The following is a 15348-nucleotide window of genomic DNA, read 5'->3' as shown; positions in this document are numbered from 1 at the left end:
TTTCCATTAAGATTGACTGGTTTGATCTCCCTGGTGTCCAAGGGACTCTCTACAGTATTCTCCAGCACCACAATTCAAAAGCATCAGTTATTCAGCACTCAGCCTTCTGATGGTCCAACTCCCACAACCATACATAACTACTGGGAAAAAAATAGTTTTCTGTATATCATAGCATTTTTGTCTCTATTTTCCTCTTATACTCCATTTATTGGTCTCATAGGTTTTTTTGTAGTGACATTTTATTTTCTTTCTCATTTCTCTTTATGTGTATTAGAGAAATGTTTTCTTTGTTATTATCATTGCAATTACATAAAACAAACAGGATCTAATTGGGAGTCAGCTGACTTACCTTCTTGTTCTAGCTTGGCCATTAATTAGTTGGCTTTGTCAGTCTTAACAAATTATTTAAAATGACTGAAATTCAGTTTCCTCATCTATAAAATGAAGAACTAGGATCTAGGAATTATTAGTTGGAGGACAGTCAATATTGTGTTGAGGAAGATTCCCAGGCTGCTTGGACCTCATTAGGAAAGCAGACTGTAACCAAATAGTAATGTGTGCCAGGGTAAGACATGATGAAGAAATGGCTGGAGAAGGGTACATCACTACCCTCAGATTGAATCATTTTTAAGAGCACTTACAACTATAAGATGCTATCACTATTCATTGAATATAACTAATCAGAAAGCCCCGTATAGATCATTACAACAAAAATACACATTTAGGAACTATAAAGAGCTAAGTAATGAACAGATGGAACATTCTTTATTGTTAAAGACTTATTTGAAGAGATCATGATTATTTTAAAGCAATCGTTAAAACTGAAAAGTAAACTCAATGGTAGGGACTAGGTTGCATAGATAAAAACCTAAGATCATGATCAGAACATGGTCATTCATTTCTTAGACCTCAGGCAATATTATGCCTATCAGGTATAATGTCCAGCACTTCATTAAAATGCCTTTTACCTTACCTGTCATACCATTGTAAAATTCTAAATAGCTAAAGCACCATTTAAAAAACCACTGTAGGCTTTACCACCTAAATTAAAAGAAAGTGCAGTAAGAAAGAGCTCTGGCAATTGACTGTCACATTTTTAATCCATGGTTTTGCTGCTGTTATTGGGGAGATCAATAACCTATTTCTCAATTATTGTGCATTAACAAAAACTTAGTTAAAATGTACATTAATTAAACAACCAACTAGAAATTTTTTAGAGTGATTTTTAGACTAGAATAATTTATACATTCATAAAAATATTTTAAAGTGCATTCTGATAAAGTTGTAAAATCATATAAGTATAGGGAAATTACAGAAGTTAACAAATTCAAATTCATTTCCTCTTATGATGCTTGGTACTCAGTTATCTGACCATAGTGGATTAATTGTTCTTGGATCAAGGTTACAGTAAAATCTAGCAGCAAGATAATATACTAATAATAAATTTCAATATCACTGAAATTTTCCAGATAATAAAACCTAGTTAGTCCATGTGATAGTTTTGAACTTTACTGGAACTCTGAAAAGAATAAAATAAAATTGTTACTAAAAAAAAAATAAATAAAAAAAAATAAAGTTATAATAATGTTTTAAACTAATAATTACTTCAGTTCAGTTCAGTTCAGTCACTCAGTCATGTACAACTCTTTGCGACCCCATGAATCGCAGCACGCCAGGCCTCCCTGTCCATCACCAACTCCCAGAGTTCACTCAGACTCACATCCATCGAGTCAGTGATGCCTCCAGCCATCTCATCCTTTGTCATCCCCTTCTCCTCCTGCCCCCAATCCCTCCCAGCATCAGAGTCTTTTCCAATGAGTCAACTCTTCGCATGAGGTGGCCAAAGTACTGGAGTTTCAGCTTCAGCATCATTCTTTCCAAAGAAATCCCAGGGCTGATCTCCTTCAGAATGGACTGGTTGGATCTCCTTGCAGTCCAAGGGACTCTCAAGAGTCTTCTCCAGCACCACAGTTCAAAAGCATCAATTCTTCGGTGCTCAGCCTTCTTCACAGTCCAACTCTCACATCCATACATGACCACTGGAAAAATCATAGCCTTGACTAGAAGGACCTTTGTTGGCAAAGTAATGTCTCTGCTTTTGAATGTGCTATCTAGGATGGTCATAACTTTCCTTCCAAGGAGTAAGTGTCTTTTAATTTCATGGCTGCAGTCACCATCTGCAGTGATTTTGGAGCCCCCAAAAATAAAGTCTGACACTGTTTCCACTGTTTCCCCATCTATTTCCCATGAAGTGATGGGACCAGATGGCATGATCTTTGTTTTCTGAATGTTGAGCTTTAAGATTACTTCAGTCACATTTAAAAATTCTACTCCCCCCAATTTCATGGGATCTCTTTTCTTGACATTAGACATACAGTCCCTATGCTTTGAAAAGATCTGTTTTTCAGACAGATCTTATAATCTGTTAAATAGAAGGAATAGAATAGCATTTATTCTGTGGACTAAACCTGCCCACAGTTTACAGATAAAATAATTTTTAGCTCTACACATATGCTAAACTTCTTAGAAAATGACTTAAACAAGTAGTTTCTTTTCTTTGCATACTGTTTACTTAATTAAGGCCCTTTCTTTATAGATACTCTTTGCTGTCAGGAACAGTGCGGACATTAAGCAGTGTTGTATAGAAGCCTGAGTGTGTCCGGGTGACACATGAAGGTTTAGGTCTATGTGATCATGACATTTAACAGTTATTTCACTTTCTGTCAACCTCTCAAGAGATCTCCTCAAGTGAAGTTTTGAGTTCTTTCTTCACCTGTTTTACAGCATGTTGTCTGACGTTTAATACCATTTTTGGATTATGGGTTTACAGGGATTGTGAACAACACTTCTGTATTATCCAAAAGAATGATTGTTGCATAATTGGTTACAGTGAACAATATGCTTGGAAATTTTCTTTTGCTTTCCAGAATTAAGGCATAACCTATGTATTCCATAGGTTGTTTATGAGGACCTGCTGTATACCAAAGGCTCATACATCAGCATTATCTGTCCTTCAACCTCTTTGCTGTGCCAGATAATGCAACTGTACCAAGCTGTCTATTGGATCTGCTTTCCTCTCTCTTTGATTATTATCTTCATTATTATTTTAAGCTGTCTTGTTAGAATACCATATTATTTTTGAAGTTTGGAAACCATACACAATGCAAGGTGAAACGACAAGTATGATAAGTTGAGAAAAAAATATGCTCATTTTAACTATATCTACAAAGATCCTCTGTATCTTGCTCTAAATGCTCAGTTCAATTCAGTTGCTCAGTCATACCTGACTCTTTGTGACCACATGGACTGCAGCACACCGGGCTTCCCTGTCCATCACCAACTCCCAGAACTTGCTCAAACTCATGTCCATTGAGTTGGTGATGCTATCTAACCATCTAATCCTCTGCCGTCCCCTTCTACTCCCACCTTCAATCTTTCCCATCATCAGGGTCTTTTCAAATGAGTCAGTTCTTTGCATAAGGTGGCCAATATATTGGAGTCTCACCTTCAGCATCAGTCCTTCCAATGAATATTCAGGACTGATTTCCTTTAGGATAGACTGGTTGTATTTCCATGTAGTTCAAGGGACTTTCAAGAGTCTTCTCCAACACCACAGTTCAAAAACATCAGTTCTTTGGTGCTCAGTTTTCTTTATAGTCTAACTCTCACATCCATACATGACTCCTGGAGAAACCATAGCTTTGACTAGATGGACCTTTGTTGGCAAAGTAATGTCTCTGTTTTTTAATATGCTGTCTAGGTTGGTCATAGCTTTTCTTCCAAGAAGCAAGAGTCTTTTCATTTCATGGCTGCAGTCACCATCTGCAGTGATAATGGAGCCCCCTAAAATAAAGTCTTTCACTGTTTCCATTGTTTCCCCATCAAGTGATGGGACTGGATGCCATGATCTCAGATTTCTGAATGTAGAGTTGGTTTTTTTTTTTTTTTTGATTCATTCATTTATTTTAATTGGAGGCTAGTTACTTTACAATATTGTGGTGGTTTTTACCATACATTGACATGAATCAGCCACAGGTGTACATGTGTCCCCCATCCTAAACCCCCCACCCACCTCCCTCCCCATCCCATCCCTCAGGGTCATCCCAGTGCACCGGCCCTGAGTGCCCTGTCTCATGCATCAATCCTGAACTGGCGATCTGTTTCACATATGGTAATACACATGTTTCAATGCTATTCTCTCAAATCTTCCCACCTTCACCTTCTCCCACAGAGTACAAAATCTGTTCTTTACATCTGTGTCTTTTTTGCTATCTCTCATATAGGGTCGTTGTTAACATCTTTCTAAATTCCATATATATGCATTACTATACTGTACTTGTGTTTTTCTTTCTGATTTATTTCACTCTTGTTTAACAGGCTCCAGTTTCATCCACCTCATTAGAACTGATTCAAACGCATTGTTTTTAATAGTGGAGTAATATTCCATTGTGTATATGTACCACAGCTTTCTTATCCATTCATCTGCGAATGGACATCTAGGTTGCTTCCATGTCCTAGCTATTGTAAACAGTGCTGCAATGAACACTGGGGTACATGTGTCTCTTTCAATTCTGGTTTCCTAAGTATGTATGCTCAGCAGTGGGATTGCTGGGTCATAAGGCAGTTCTATTTCCAGTTTTTTAAGGAATCTCCACACTGTTCTCCATAGTGGCTGCACTAGTTTGCATTCCTCCCAACAGTGTAAGAGGGTTCCCTTTTCTCCACATCCTCTCCAGCATTTATTTTTTGTAGACTTTTGTATAGCAGCCATTCTGACTGGCATGAGATGGTACCTCATTGTGGGTTTGATTTGCATTTCTCTGATAATAAGTGATGTTGAGCATCTTTTCATGTGTTTGTTAGCCATCTATATGTCTTCTTTGGAGAAATGTCTGTTTAGTTCTTTGGCCCATCTTTCGATTGGATCATTTATTTTTCTGGAATTAAGCTGCAGGAGCTGCTTATATATTTTTGAGATCAATTCTTTGTCAGTTGCTTCATTTGCTATTATTTTCTCCCATTCTGAAGGCTGTCTTTTCACCTTGCTTATAGTTCCCTTGGTTGTGCAAAAGCTTTTAAGTTTAATTAGGTCCCATTTGTTTATTTTTGCTTTTATTTCCATTACTCTGGGAGGTGGGTCATAGAGGATCCTGATGTGATTTATGTCAGTGTTTTCCCTATGTTTTCCTCTAGGAGTTTAGTTTCTGGTCTTACATTTAGATCTTTAATCCATTTTGAGTTTATTTTTGTGTATGGTGTTAGAAAGTGTTCGTTTCATTCTTTTACAAGTGGTTGACCAGTTTTCCCAGCACCACTTGTTAAAGAGATTGTCTTTTTTCCATTGTATATTCTTGCCTCTTTTGTCAAAGATAAGGTGTCCATAGGTGCATGGACTTATCTCTGGGCTTTCTATTTTGTTCTATTGATCTATATTTCTGTCTTTGTGCCAGTACCATACTGTCTTGATGACTGTTGCTTTGTAGTGTAGTCTGAAATCAGGCAGGTTGATTCCTCCAGTTCCATTCTTCTTTCTCAAGATTGCTTTGGCTATTCAAGGCTTTTTGTAATTCCATACAAATTGTGAAATTATTTGTTCTAGTTCTGTGAAAAATACCTTTGGTATCTTGATAGGGGTTGCATTTAATCTATAAATTGCTTTGGGTAGTATACTCATTTTTACTATATTGATTCTTCCAATCCATGAAAATGGTATATTTCTTTATCTATTTGTGTCCTCTTTGATTTCTTTCACCAGTGTTTTATAGTTTTCTATGTATATGTCTTTTGTTTCTTTAGGTAGATTTATTCCTAAGTGATTTATTCTTTTCATCACAATGGTGAATGGGATTGTTTCCTTAATTTCTCTTTCTGTTTTCTCATTGTTAGTATATAGGAATGCAAGGGATTCTGTGTGCTAATTTTGAATCCTGAAACTTTGCTATATTCATTGATGAGTGCTAATAATTTTCTGGTGATGTCTTTAGGGTTTTCTATGTAGAGGATCATGTCATCTGAAAACAGTGAGAGTTTTACTTCTTTTCCAATCTGGACTCCTTTTATGTTGAATGTTTAGTTTTTAAACACCTCTTTCACTTTCATCAAGAGGCTCTTTAGTTCTTCCTCACTTTCTGCCATAAGGGTTGTGTCCTCTGCATATCTGAGGTTATTGATATTTCTCCCAGCAGCCTTGATTCCAGCTTGTGCTTCATCCATCCAGACCAGCATTTCACGTGATGTACTCTGCGTATACGTTAAATATGCAGGGTGACTATACATAGCCTTGACATGATCCTTTCCCAATTTGGAACCAGTCTATTGTTCCATGTCCCATTCTAACTGTTGCCTCTTGACCTGCATACAGATTTTTCAGGAGGCAGGTGAGGTGGTCTGGTACTCCCATCTCTTTAAGAATTTTCTTCAGTTTGTTGTGATCCACATAGTCAAAGGCTTTGGCATAGTCAATAAAGCAGAAGTCAATGTTTTTCTGAAACTCTCTTGCTTTTTCACTAATACATTGGATGTTGGCAATTTAATATCTGGTGTCTCTGCCTTTTAAATCCCCCTTGAACATCTGGAAGTTCATGGTTCACATACTGTTGAAGCCTAGCTTGGAGGGTTTTGAACATTACTTTGCTAGTGTTTGATATGAGTGCAAGTGTGCAGTAGAATGCAAAAAATGCATTCTTTGGCATTTTCTTTCTTTGGGATTGGAATGAAAACAGCTTTTCCAGTCCTGTGGCTGTTGAGTTTTCCAAATTTGCTGGCATATTGAGTGGCAGCACTTTTACAGTGTCATCTTTTAGGATTTGAAATAGCTCAACTGGAATTCCATCACCTCCACTAGCTTTGTTCATAGTGATACTTTCTAAAGCCCACTTGACTTTGCATTGTGGTTGTCTGGGTCATGACAATCTTTTTTGTATAGTTCTTCTGTGCTTTAAATATTAGACAAAAATAAATGCATATTTATCATGTGTTTTCAAAATCATAATGTATCATTTTGGTATTTCAAATTATAGTTAGAAATTTTGTACCAAAGTCAATTTAAATATCTATTAAGGGTCAAATAAAAAATAAATGGCATACAATAGGAGTTCATGCCAATCTGTGATTGGAAGAAAAAAAAGGTGAAATTTAAATATACTGAATAGTTGCATTTTATGTTCTAAAGTTACAAAAAAGAGGGAGATAAATTAGACTTATACAAATAAAAAAACATTAAGAGTATAAGTGATGATATTTTTCATATTTAGCAATTTTATCATATATGAAAATCCCAAATGGCTTAAAATATTATGCTAGGAATAAAAAATATTGCCACTTAATGCCTGTGGTGTTTTATAGTTTTTGATATACAACCATTTAAGGAAAAATCAATTTCAACTTAGGAAAATATTATAATACACTTCACACCCACTTATCACAGACAAAATTTGTGTGTCTCGTGGCTTGAAATTGTTCTCAAACTTTAATGCATAAGAATCACCAGGGATGATGTTACCAAGCAGATTCTGAGCCAGGAGTTCTGGGGTATGGCTCAGAGTGTGTATCTTTTACAGGATCCCATGCTCATCACACTTCAAAATGTAGGACAGTTTATACAAATAACTGTCAATGTTAAATGTTCCTTAGAGTTCATTTGTCTGATATTCTAAGCTTAATTCCAATACTATATGATGCAATTAAAACATGTTTGTTAGCGCCTTAACTACAGGCAACTCCATTTAGGAAAGGTCCCACTTAGTTGTGTTGTTGTCTTTAAATAAGAAAGAGATAGACTGAATATAAAATATTTGTTCTCATATTTTTCCAGAAAGATAGAATTCCAAGATTCACAGTTAAACTTTTTCAAAAAGACTGCTAAATATGCTTGAAAAACAAAAAACAAAGGAGCCGTATCATAGGTGTTTGCATCTAGGAAGCAGTTTCTTTAAAGATCTTTTAAAATGTGTATGCATTAGAATTGGTGTGTTTTATGCTAAACGTGGAAAGAAATAATTTTATTCTTTCAAGAAATGCTAGATTCAATACATGATGAAAATGAAACAAACCAATATTTATGATTTAGCTCATAGCTTATTGGAAGTTAAAATTTTCTTGGTAAACAAGAGAGAGTTAACATCTTTGTTCATTTCTACAGGAGAAAAGCAACAGAGAAACACTGTTCTGCTATTTGAATAATAAGAACACTGTTTATTCTACATGGCTTATGAGTCTGTGTCTTGCATTTTCATAGCCGTGGGTCTCGCGGCTTGCCAAGAGCCAGCCCTTCCCAGTAACGGCATCAAAACTGGAGACCGATACATGGTGAATGATGTGCTGTCCTTCCAGTGCGAGCCTGGGTACACACTGCAGGTACTTCCTTCTGTTGTTGAAGTTCTTGATAATGGACTCAGCATGGTGATCCTCAACCAGCTCACCTAAGACAAAGCCCACGATGTGCACACAGAGACCTAACTTAGTTTCTCACTCAGTTTGTGAATCAGAGCTCTTGAATTAACTGTGCATACAGGTAAATTCAATGATGATGTGGAAATAGCTTCTAAATGATAAAAGATCCTTTCAAGGTTGAGTATATTCTAGTCATAATAATTTTATTTCAAAATGAAATGTGTAGTCTCCCAGTAACTATACAGATAAAATTCTAAGGGACAAAGCAGTGACACAGTCTAGTTAAGAGTATCATCCCAGCAACCCGATTATTGGACTGGCTCTGAGTCTCGTGCTGGTCCTGCATTTTAAGCTGCTCTTATGATTTAGTTCAGCAAATCATCAAGGGTCCATTTGTGTGTCAGGTAAATATGGGGCTCAAATGATAGACTTAAACAATTTTCGAGAAACATTAAGCAGATTTCTAATAATATTTTATTGGTTTTTTTATTAAAAGTTTTTTTATATTAAAGTTGTAATAAACATTTTATAAATCAGTGTATAGTAACATTACTTCTTTTCCAGTTATTTATTTTTATGAGTTAACCACAAATAAGTATATTCCCAGAATAGTTTATCTCTGTCCTTTAGCGTAATTCATGTATAATTCTTACCAACAGTGGACACTGCAATTGAAACAAGTATATTGTTTCCGAAGTCCAATAGAAATATTTAAGCCTACTTATGTTTCTATGTTTCAGTTAATTCAAGTAAAAGAGTACTTTTTGCTGTTTGCTTATTATAACACTGAAGCTGATAGTATTTCAAGAGCATTATTTTTAGTCATATTCTGTAACCGACTTAAATAAAGCTTGAGTAATCATCAGAAAGAAGTCTTAATGACACAGCAGTGAAATGACAGTGTAGTATGTGATTGCATTTCTGTGTGTGTGCTGGAGTAAATCTTTTGCAGAACTGAGATAAATCAGAGCAGCAACAGCAATTGCAGGAAGTTGATGGCCTGCCTGTCAAGTGCTTTGTGTACAAACCCGCATTAGTCTCACACAGCTTCATGGTGTGGACGCTGGGGGCTCATCTTTGATGGGCAGGGGGAAGTGAGCCAGGACCTGGAAGGAATCAGGGGGAGAGTAGCCGGCAGATCCACAGGGGCCGTGTGCAGAAGTCAGCCTGGGTTCTCAGTCTGAGAAAACATTGGCAAAATGCCTGATACTTCAGTAAATGAAAGCCAGCATTGCTACTATTGTAAGTAAACATCAAGATACGTAGACACCTTCACCAAAACAGCCTACCACCTGCCTGTATAGATCTTGGTGGGTATTATAGTAATGCTTGGCTCTGGAGAAAGGTGAGCAGACACTTGGAAAGTAGGACAGTTACTGAAAAAGCTTTGCTGAAAGGTCTGCCATGGAAGCAAGTTTGTAACCAAGCACATGAAGGCAGTGGTAACTGATTGTTTAAGACAGAAATTTCCCATTTCATGTGTTACAGTAAAAAGAATTATAAGTCACAGCCCAAGGGTTTCATTTAGAGGAACACCTCATTCTATACTGACAAGCCTTTTTATTAATATGTCTTTGGTTGTTGTTTTTTTGGGAGGGGGCCTTCATAAATTTATGTAAACCATGTAAATACCATTTTGGCTCCGTTTCTCCAGATCCCACGGGCTGTAACTTGGTCTCCCTCACTTGTGTTCCCCTTCTTTCTACACTTTTATGATGACACTTTGCAGTTACTGCCAGCATCCTTTTATGAGGGAGACTTCTCCAGCCCTCAGAGAAGAAACTAGAAAGGGTTATTTAGTAAAGACATTTCTTATAATGAATTGTTTAATGTGCTACTTGGAGATAAAAGCCTGCAGGCACACATCTGTGGAGCCCAGGCAGGCCACTTGGCTCAGGTTTTCAAATGCAAACTAAGATTTTTTTATTTCCCTTCATAACAGCATCAAGCATTGAGTATACAAGCTGTGACTTTCTCTCACTCACATGAGTTAAAAAGGATGCTAGACTTTTCAAAAAATTACTAACAATTGGGAATTTTGCTAACATACTAGTATATTTGGACTGGCAGTGTGCATAAATTACAGTATTCATGAAAAGCACTGTTCCTTGTATGATTTATGCACAAATGTCTATAAATGCATCTGCCTAGTGTGATTCATGCTAAAACTGCAGAGACGGGATGCATCAAAAATCAATCCCGGATATCTGCAGGATTAATGATTTCCTTTTCTCTAAACCTGTTTCGCTTTTCTTTTAAAAGATGAAGAAAAGAAAATTCCCATTTTAAGCTAATAAATAAATACACAAATTCCTGTCTTGTTTTGGATCCAGTATAAAAATTTTAGCTGGAATCACTAATATGAAATATCTTTGTTGGAATCAATAACAAAATGTACCCTGTATATAACCATTTTATTAGTAGTCTTCCATAAATGTCTCTAAAGGCTTTTATACTTTGTGTTTATCTAAAATTCAGAAATAAATTTGTTAAAGATAACATAATAGATCAGAGAATGAGAAGACACAGAGCATGAAATTTGGCAGGAAAAGCATTGTCCTGAGTGTCTTCTTTAAGTATAAATGTAGTCTTCCTGTACTGTAGCAACTTTTAAGAATGTTAGGAAATAGGAGTAAATGAGTTCTGTGGCAGACAAATCGAGTGTGAAATCTTCCTAAGCTTGGGGAATTGGTTTGTCATTGATAACAGCCTTAGTGCAAATTCTTGTTTGATGCGTTCCCAACATGGCTGGGATTATTTAACATGAGCTAAAGATGTGTTTGTCATCTGCCTCTGTGCCAATTTTGTTTGGCAAATGGAAATTCACAAGGTTAGCACACGTGTCACATAAGCCCACCAAGTCACAATGAGGAAGAAAGTAAACATGAATAGTCTGTACACAGAGATGCCCATTTGCTACTTTCTCTTTCATCATAAAAGAAATTTTAACCCAAAGCACTGAGAATTTAACCCACTGCTGTCTGATTTTTGAAAGAGGAAGAACAGGACAAATTTTTTGAAGGTTGAAAGTTGAAAACTTCATATATTTAAAGGCTAAAGAGACCCTGAGCAATGAGGATTAATTTCATTGCAGAAGTATTAATTTGACAGCTTGTGAAGCTGATAATAAAATGAATATTAAGTCTCCCTTTTTCTCCAACAAAGGAGGAACTGACCCAATTTTTTGCTGAACCATAAAGCTTGTGTGAGTTGCTTGTGAACCATAGGCAACCATGAAAGTTACCTTTGCATAAGCAGATTACTTACCACTGACATTTCACCCTTCAACACCTAATATTTCCTAATCATTTGACCAAAACTTTTGATGACTTAAAAAAAAGAAGAAGACTTACTTTGGTCAATTCAGTTCAGCATCTTAAGCATTAGGAAAGCATCTTGGCAGAAATACAGACCATTGAAAGGCACATTACAAGATTTTTATTTTAGTGACAAGAAGTACAGTGATTATGGCTTTTTTTTTTCTATTTTGATTCCAAATATGAGATTCATTAATACACATTAGTAGAATAGATTTCACGGGTTTGATATTTTTTACATTTGTAATTAAATCAAAAGGGAAAACCAAAGAGAATACAGATATTCTTGCAAACACTGAAGCCTCCAGTACTCCATGTTCAGCTAGTGAGTTTTGTTCCATCTTTTCTCGAGCAGGGCCGTTCCCACATCTCCTGTATGCCGGGGACCGTGCGGCGTTGGAACTACCCGTCTCCCCTCTGCATTGGTACGGACATGCCTTCCATCCTTGAGTCACTGTGCACATTCTCAATAATGTAATGGTGATCTTCTTGAGCAACTTTTGGGCTTCAAAGATGAACTTTTAAATTCCCTTCAAACATCTGTGACAAGATAACTTAATAATGCAGTAGAGGTGTAACTGAGATTGGACATCTTCTCCCCCTGGATGTGGGTGCTCAGCATCCCTGGACCAACCGGCAGGGATTAGATGCAAGATTGCTAGCTCCAGGCACTAACACACACCACATGCATGTCAGAAGCCAGTGAATTAATGCATGAGAAGGAACGAACGTATCTGGTCTGAGAGTCTGAGAAGGGTTCTGTTTATGCCATTAGCCTCAGGAAAATCATATCTCCAGAAACAAAATTCAGAAGTGCCAATAAGTGGCATGGAGTTGGATGGACAGTATTTTATATCAAAAAGTATTTGATATAAAGGCAGCCGCTCCTGTGGAGGGGCTCATCAGGAATGGGACTCAGGCATAGAACATCCATCTCCCTACTTATTTTTAAGTGAAGAACTTTCCCTTAGACTTGGGGATTCAAATACTTTAAGCTTTGAAATGAAATCAACTCACAGTGGATATTCAATCAAATGATGTGCCATTGCTGGCACTCTGTATTATGTGAGGAGATATTTTATTCAAATAGCTTACCTATATTAGCCAAATAAAATTAATTCTGTTCTTTATTTTGCATGTTTCATATGTTGTTGGTGTTTAGTCACTGAGTCATGTCCAACTCTTTGCAACCCCATGGACGTAGCCTAGCAGCTCCTCTATCCATGGGATTTCCCAGGAGAGAATACTGTGGGTTGCTGTGCCCTCCTACTTGTGCTTGCTGCATTGGCAAGTGGGTTCTTTACCACTAGCACCACTTGGGAAGCTCAGAGCCTACCCAACATTAATTATTTTAAGCATCATGACAAGTCCCAGGATGGCCAAGCTGTTGGTCAGGGCCCTGCTCTGAGATGGCATTCCCTGTACCATGGGGTCCCTCAGACAGGGCATGGCCTATAACTTGGAACAAAAATTCCATATATTCTCACCAGAAAATCAGGAATCTACATAAAATGAGACACATAAACCCAGTTAAAACCCAAGATCCCTTGCTCATGTATAAAGATAAACACTTTGTCCTTTAGCGATAGCACTTTACCAGTAGCTCTTTGAATACACTATTTAACAATAAGAAAGGATCTGGCAGGGAGGGAGTTTCTCCAGCAGGAGACTGGAAGTCAGGCCACCAACTGCTGGTGACAGTGAGCCTGGGGAGGAGACTGAAACTTGAAGGTAGGGCTGAAGGAACATAATGGTATCACTAGATGAATATAAAATAAGAGCAGCCCATTGATGGGGTTTTTTAAATATCACAAAGGAAAAAAGATTGATGCATGGCTTTCGGGGTTGTGTTTGTGCACTCATCCAGTGGCTCTTGTGTTTTGAGACAAACAAAGGCACAATCACACGCTACAGTAACTAAGCACTCAAGGAATTAGGTTGTCTCTGTGTGCCTACAGGAGTTACACTCCTATCAGGCCCTTTCTCTCTCCCGGGATGATCATCATGGTCCTGATTTAAAGACGTGGGTCTTGATGATCAGTTCCATCATTCAGGCACTGGGTCAGCTGCTCCTGCAAGAAAGTCTCAGTCCTCAGTGAAGATATACACAGATGTTTTCATATTTTATAATTTCCAATCTTTTTTCTCTTCTTGGTACAAACCATGCTCAAAATCAAAATGGCAAAAATGTCACTTATATTTCAGTGGTTTTGGTGTTTCCATCATTGATGTGGTTTGTGCTTGGACCTGCATGTTTAACCTCAGTGCAGGTTGTAAGAGTCCTGGGGGGGTTGGGGGAACATCACTGCCAAATGAAGGCAGGCTCGCTGCTCAGACCCACCAGTGTCCACAACAGCACCCACAGACTTGTGGGTAAAAGCAGGCCAGAGACTTTATTCTCAAACACGTGGTGTCTCCTGCAAAGAATTAACCTGATAAGTTATTTTCTAGATAAAAACACTTAATGTTCAACACTTTACTGGAATTTTCACTCACCCACAAACATACATTTAAAGTGTTTTTAAAAACTTACATTTTTAACTTGCACACCGTTGACACTCAGACTAGGGTTCCCTAGCTTGAACAATTACCATATTCATTAGACATTTTATAAGATGTTTAGGTTTTCCCTCATATCAAATTTACCCAAAATAGATAAAGTCTTTCTACCTCCGTAATTAAAAAAAAAAAAATCTTGAGGGTCTCTGAAATCAGGCTCCTGAAATTATTTTGCCTAGTAAGAGCATTGTTAGACTATGAGTAAAGCCTTTTCCTGTGGCTTCCTTGAAAGAAACAACATCATTTGCATGATTGGTTTGAAATACAAGAAATCACCATTTTAACAGGTTGGAAATGGTCAAGTCCAAGTATTAGAACTTCATTCTATATTATTTGGCATGTGCGTTATAAAGTCAGTCATGTTTCTTTACTGTCAAACCTCAGCATTAACAGTGTAAAATGTGCATAACCAAGGTAAGCCCAGGGATGGGAACATACAGTCACACCCATATTCACAGGGTGAGATTTCTTGCAGAACAAGTGGTCTCAGTTAGGTGCATTACAAAGCTGGGAAGAATTTTGAAGGTAGCATATCCAGGTTAAAACTTGGAATCTAGGGGCTTCCCTGGCAGTCCAGTGGTTAGGAATCCACCTGCCAATGCAGGGAACACAGGTTTGATCCCTGCTCCAGGAAGATCCCACCGGCTGCAGGGCAACTAAGCCCGTGCACCACAGCTACTGAGCCCATGCTCTAGAGCTGCAACTGCTGAAGCCTGCACACCCTAGGGCCTGTGCTTTGCAACAGGAGAAGCCACCACAATGAGAAGCCCATGCACTGCAATGAAGAGTAGCCCCCACCCCTTACTACAGCTAGAGAAAGCCCACATGCCGCGACTAAGGCTCAATGCAATCAAACATTAAATAAATAAAATAAATCTTAAAGCAAACAAACTTGGATTCGAGAACCAGACAGAGCTGAAATAAAATTTTGGTTGTGCTGTTTGCTAGGTGTGTGCCCTTAGACAAATTCCTTAATCTCCTCATGCTTGGTTTCCTTGTCTGTAAAGTGGGATGATAATAATACTCACCCTTTAGGGTTGTGATAAGAATCAAGCAGTGAACTGTGTTTATCTCAGCCCAT

General features: G+C 37.6%; 1 protein-coding gene across 1 annotated transcript in view; it reads left to right on the top strand.

Annotated features, from left to right (window-relative positions):
- CSMD1 (CUB and Sushi multiple domains 1) overlaps positions 1-15348 on the top strand; it is a 2074203-nt gene that overhangs the window by 1871850 nt on the left and 187005 nt on the right. Inside the window, exons 39-40 of the mRNA XM_086379826.1 lie at positions 8237-8355; positions 12064-12133. Of these exons, the coding sequence (XP_086235952.1) occupies positions 8237-8355; positions 12064-12133 (189 nt within the window). The remainder of the gene's footprint in view (positions 1-8236; positions 8356-12063; positions 12134-15348) is intronic.

The sequence above is a fragment of the Bos grunniens genome, chromosome 27, assembly GCF_055505025.1.
Source record: "Bos grunniens cultivar Pamir isolate PY7600 chromosome 27, Bosgru_T2T1.0, whole genome shotgun sequence".
Lineage (NCBI taxonomy): Eukaryota > Metazoa > Chordata > Mammalia > Artiodactyla > Bovidae > Bos > Bos grunniens.
Note: the sequence above shows the minus strand (reverse complement) of the source record. Positions and strands in the feature narration are given on the sequence as shown.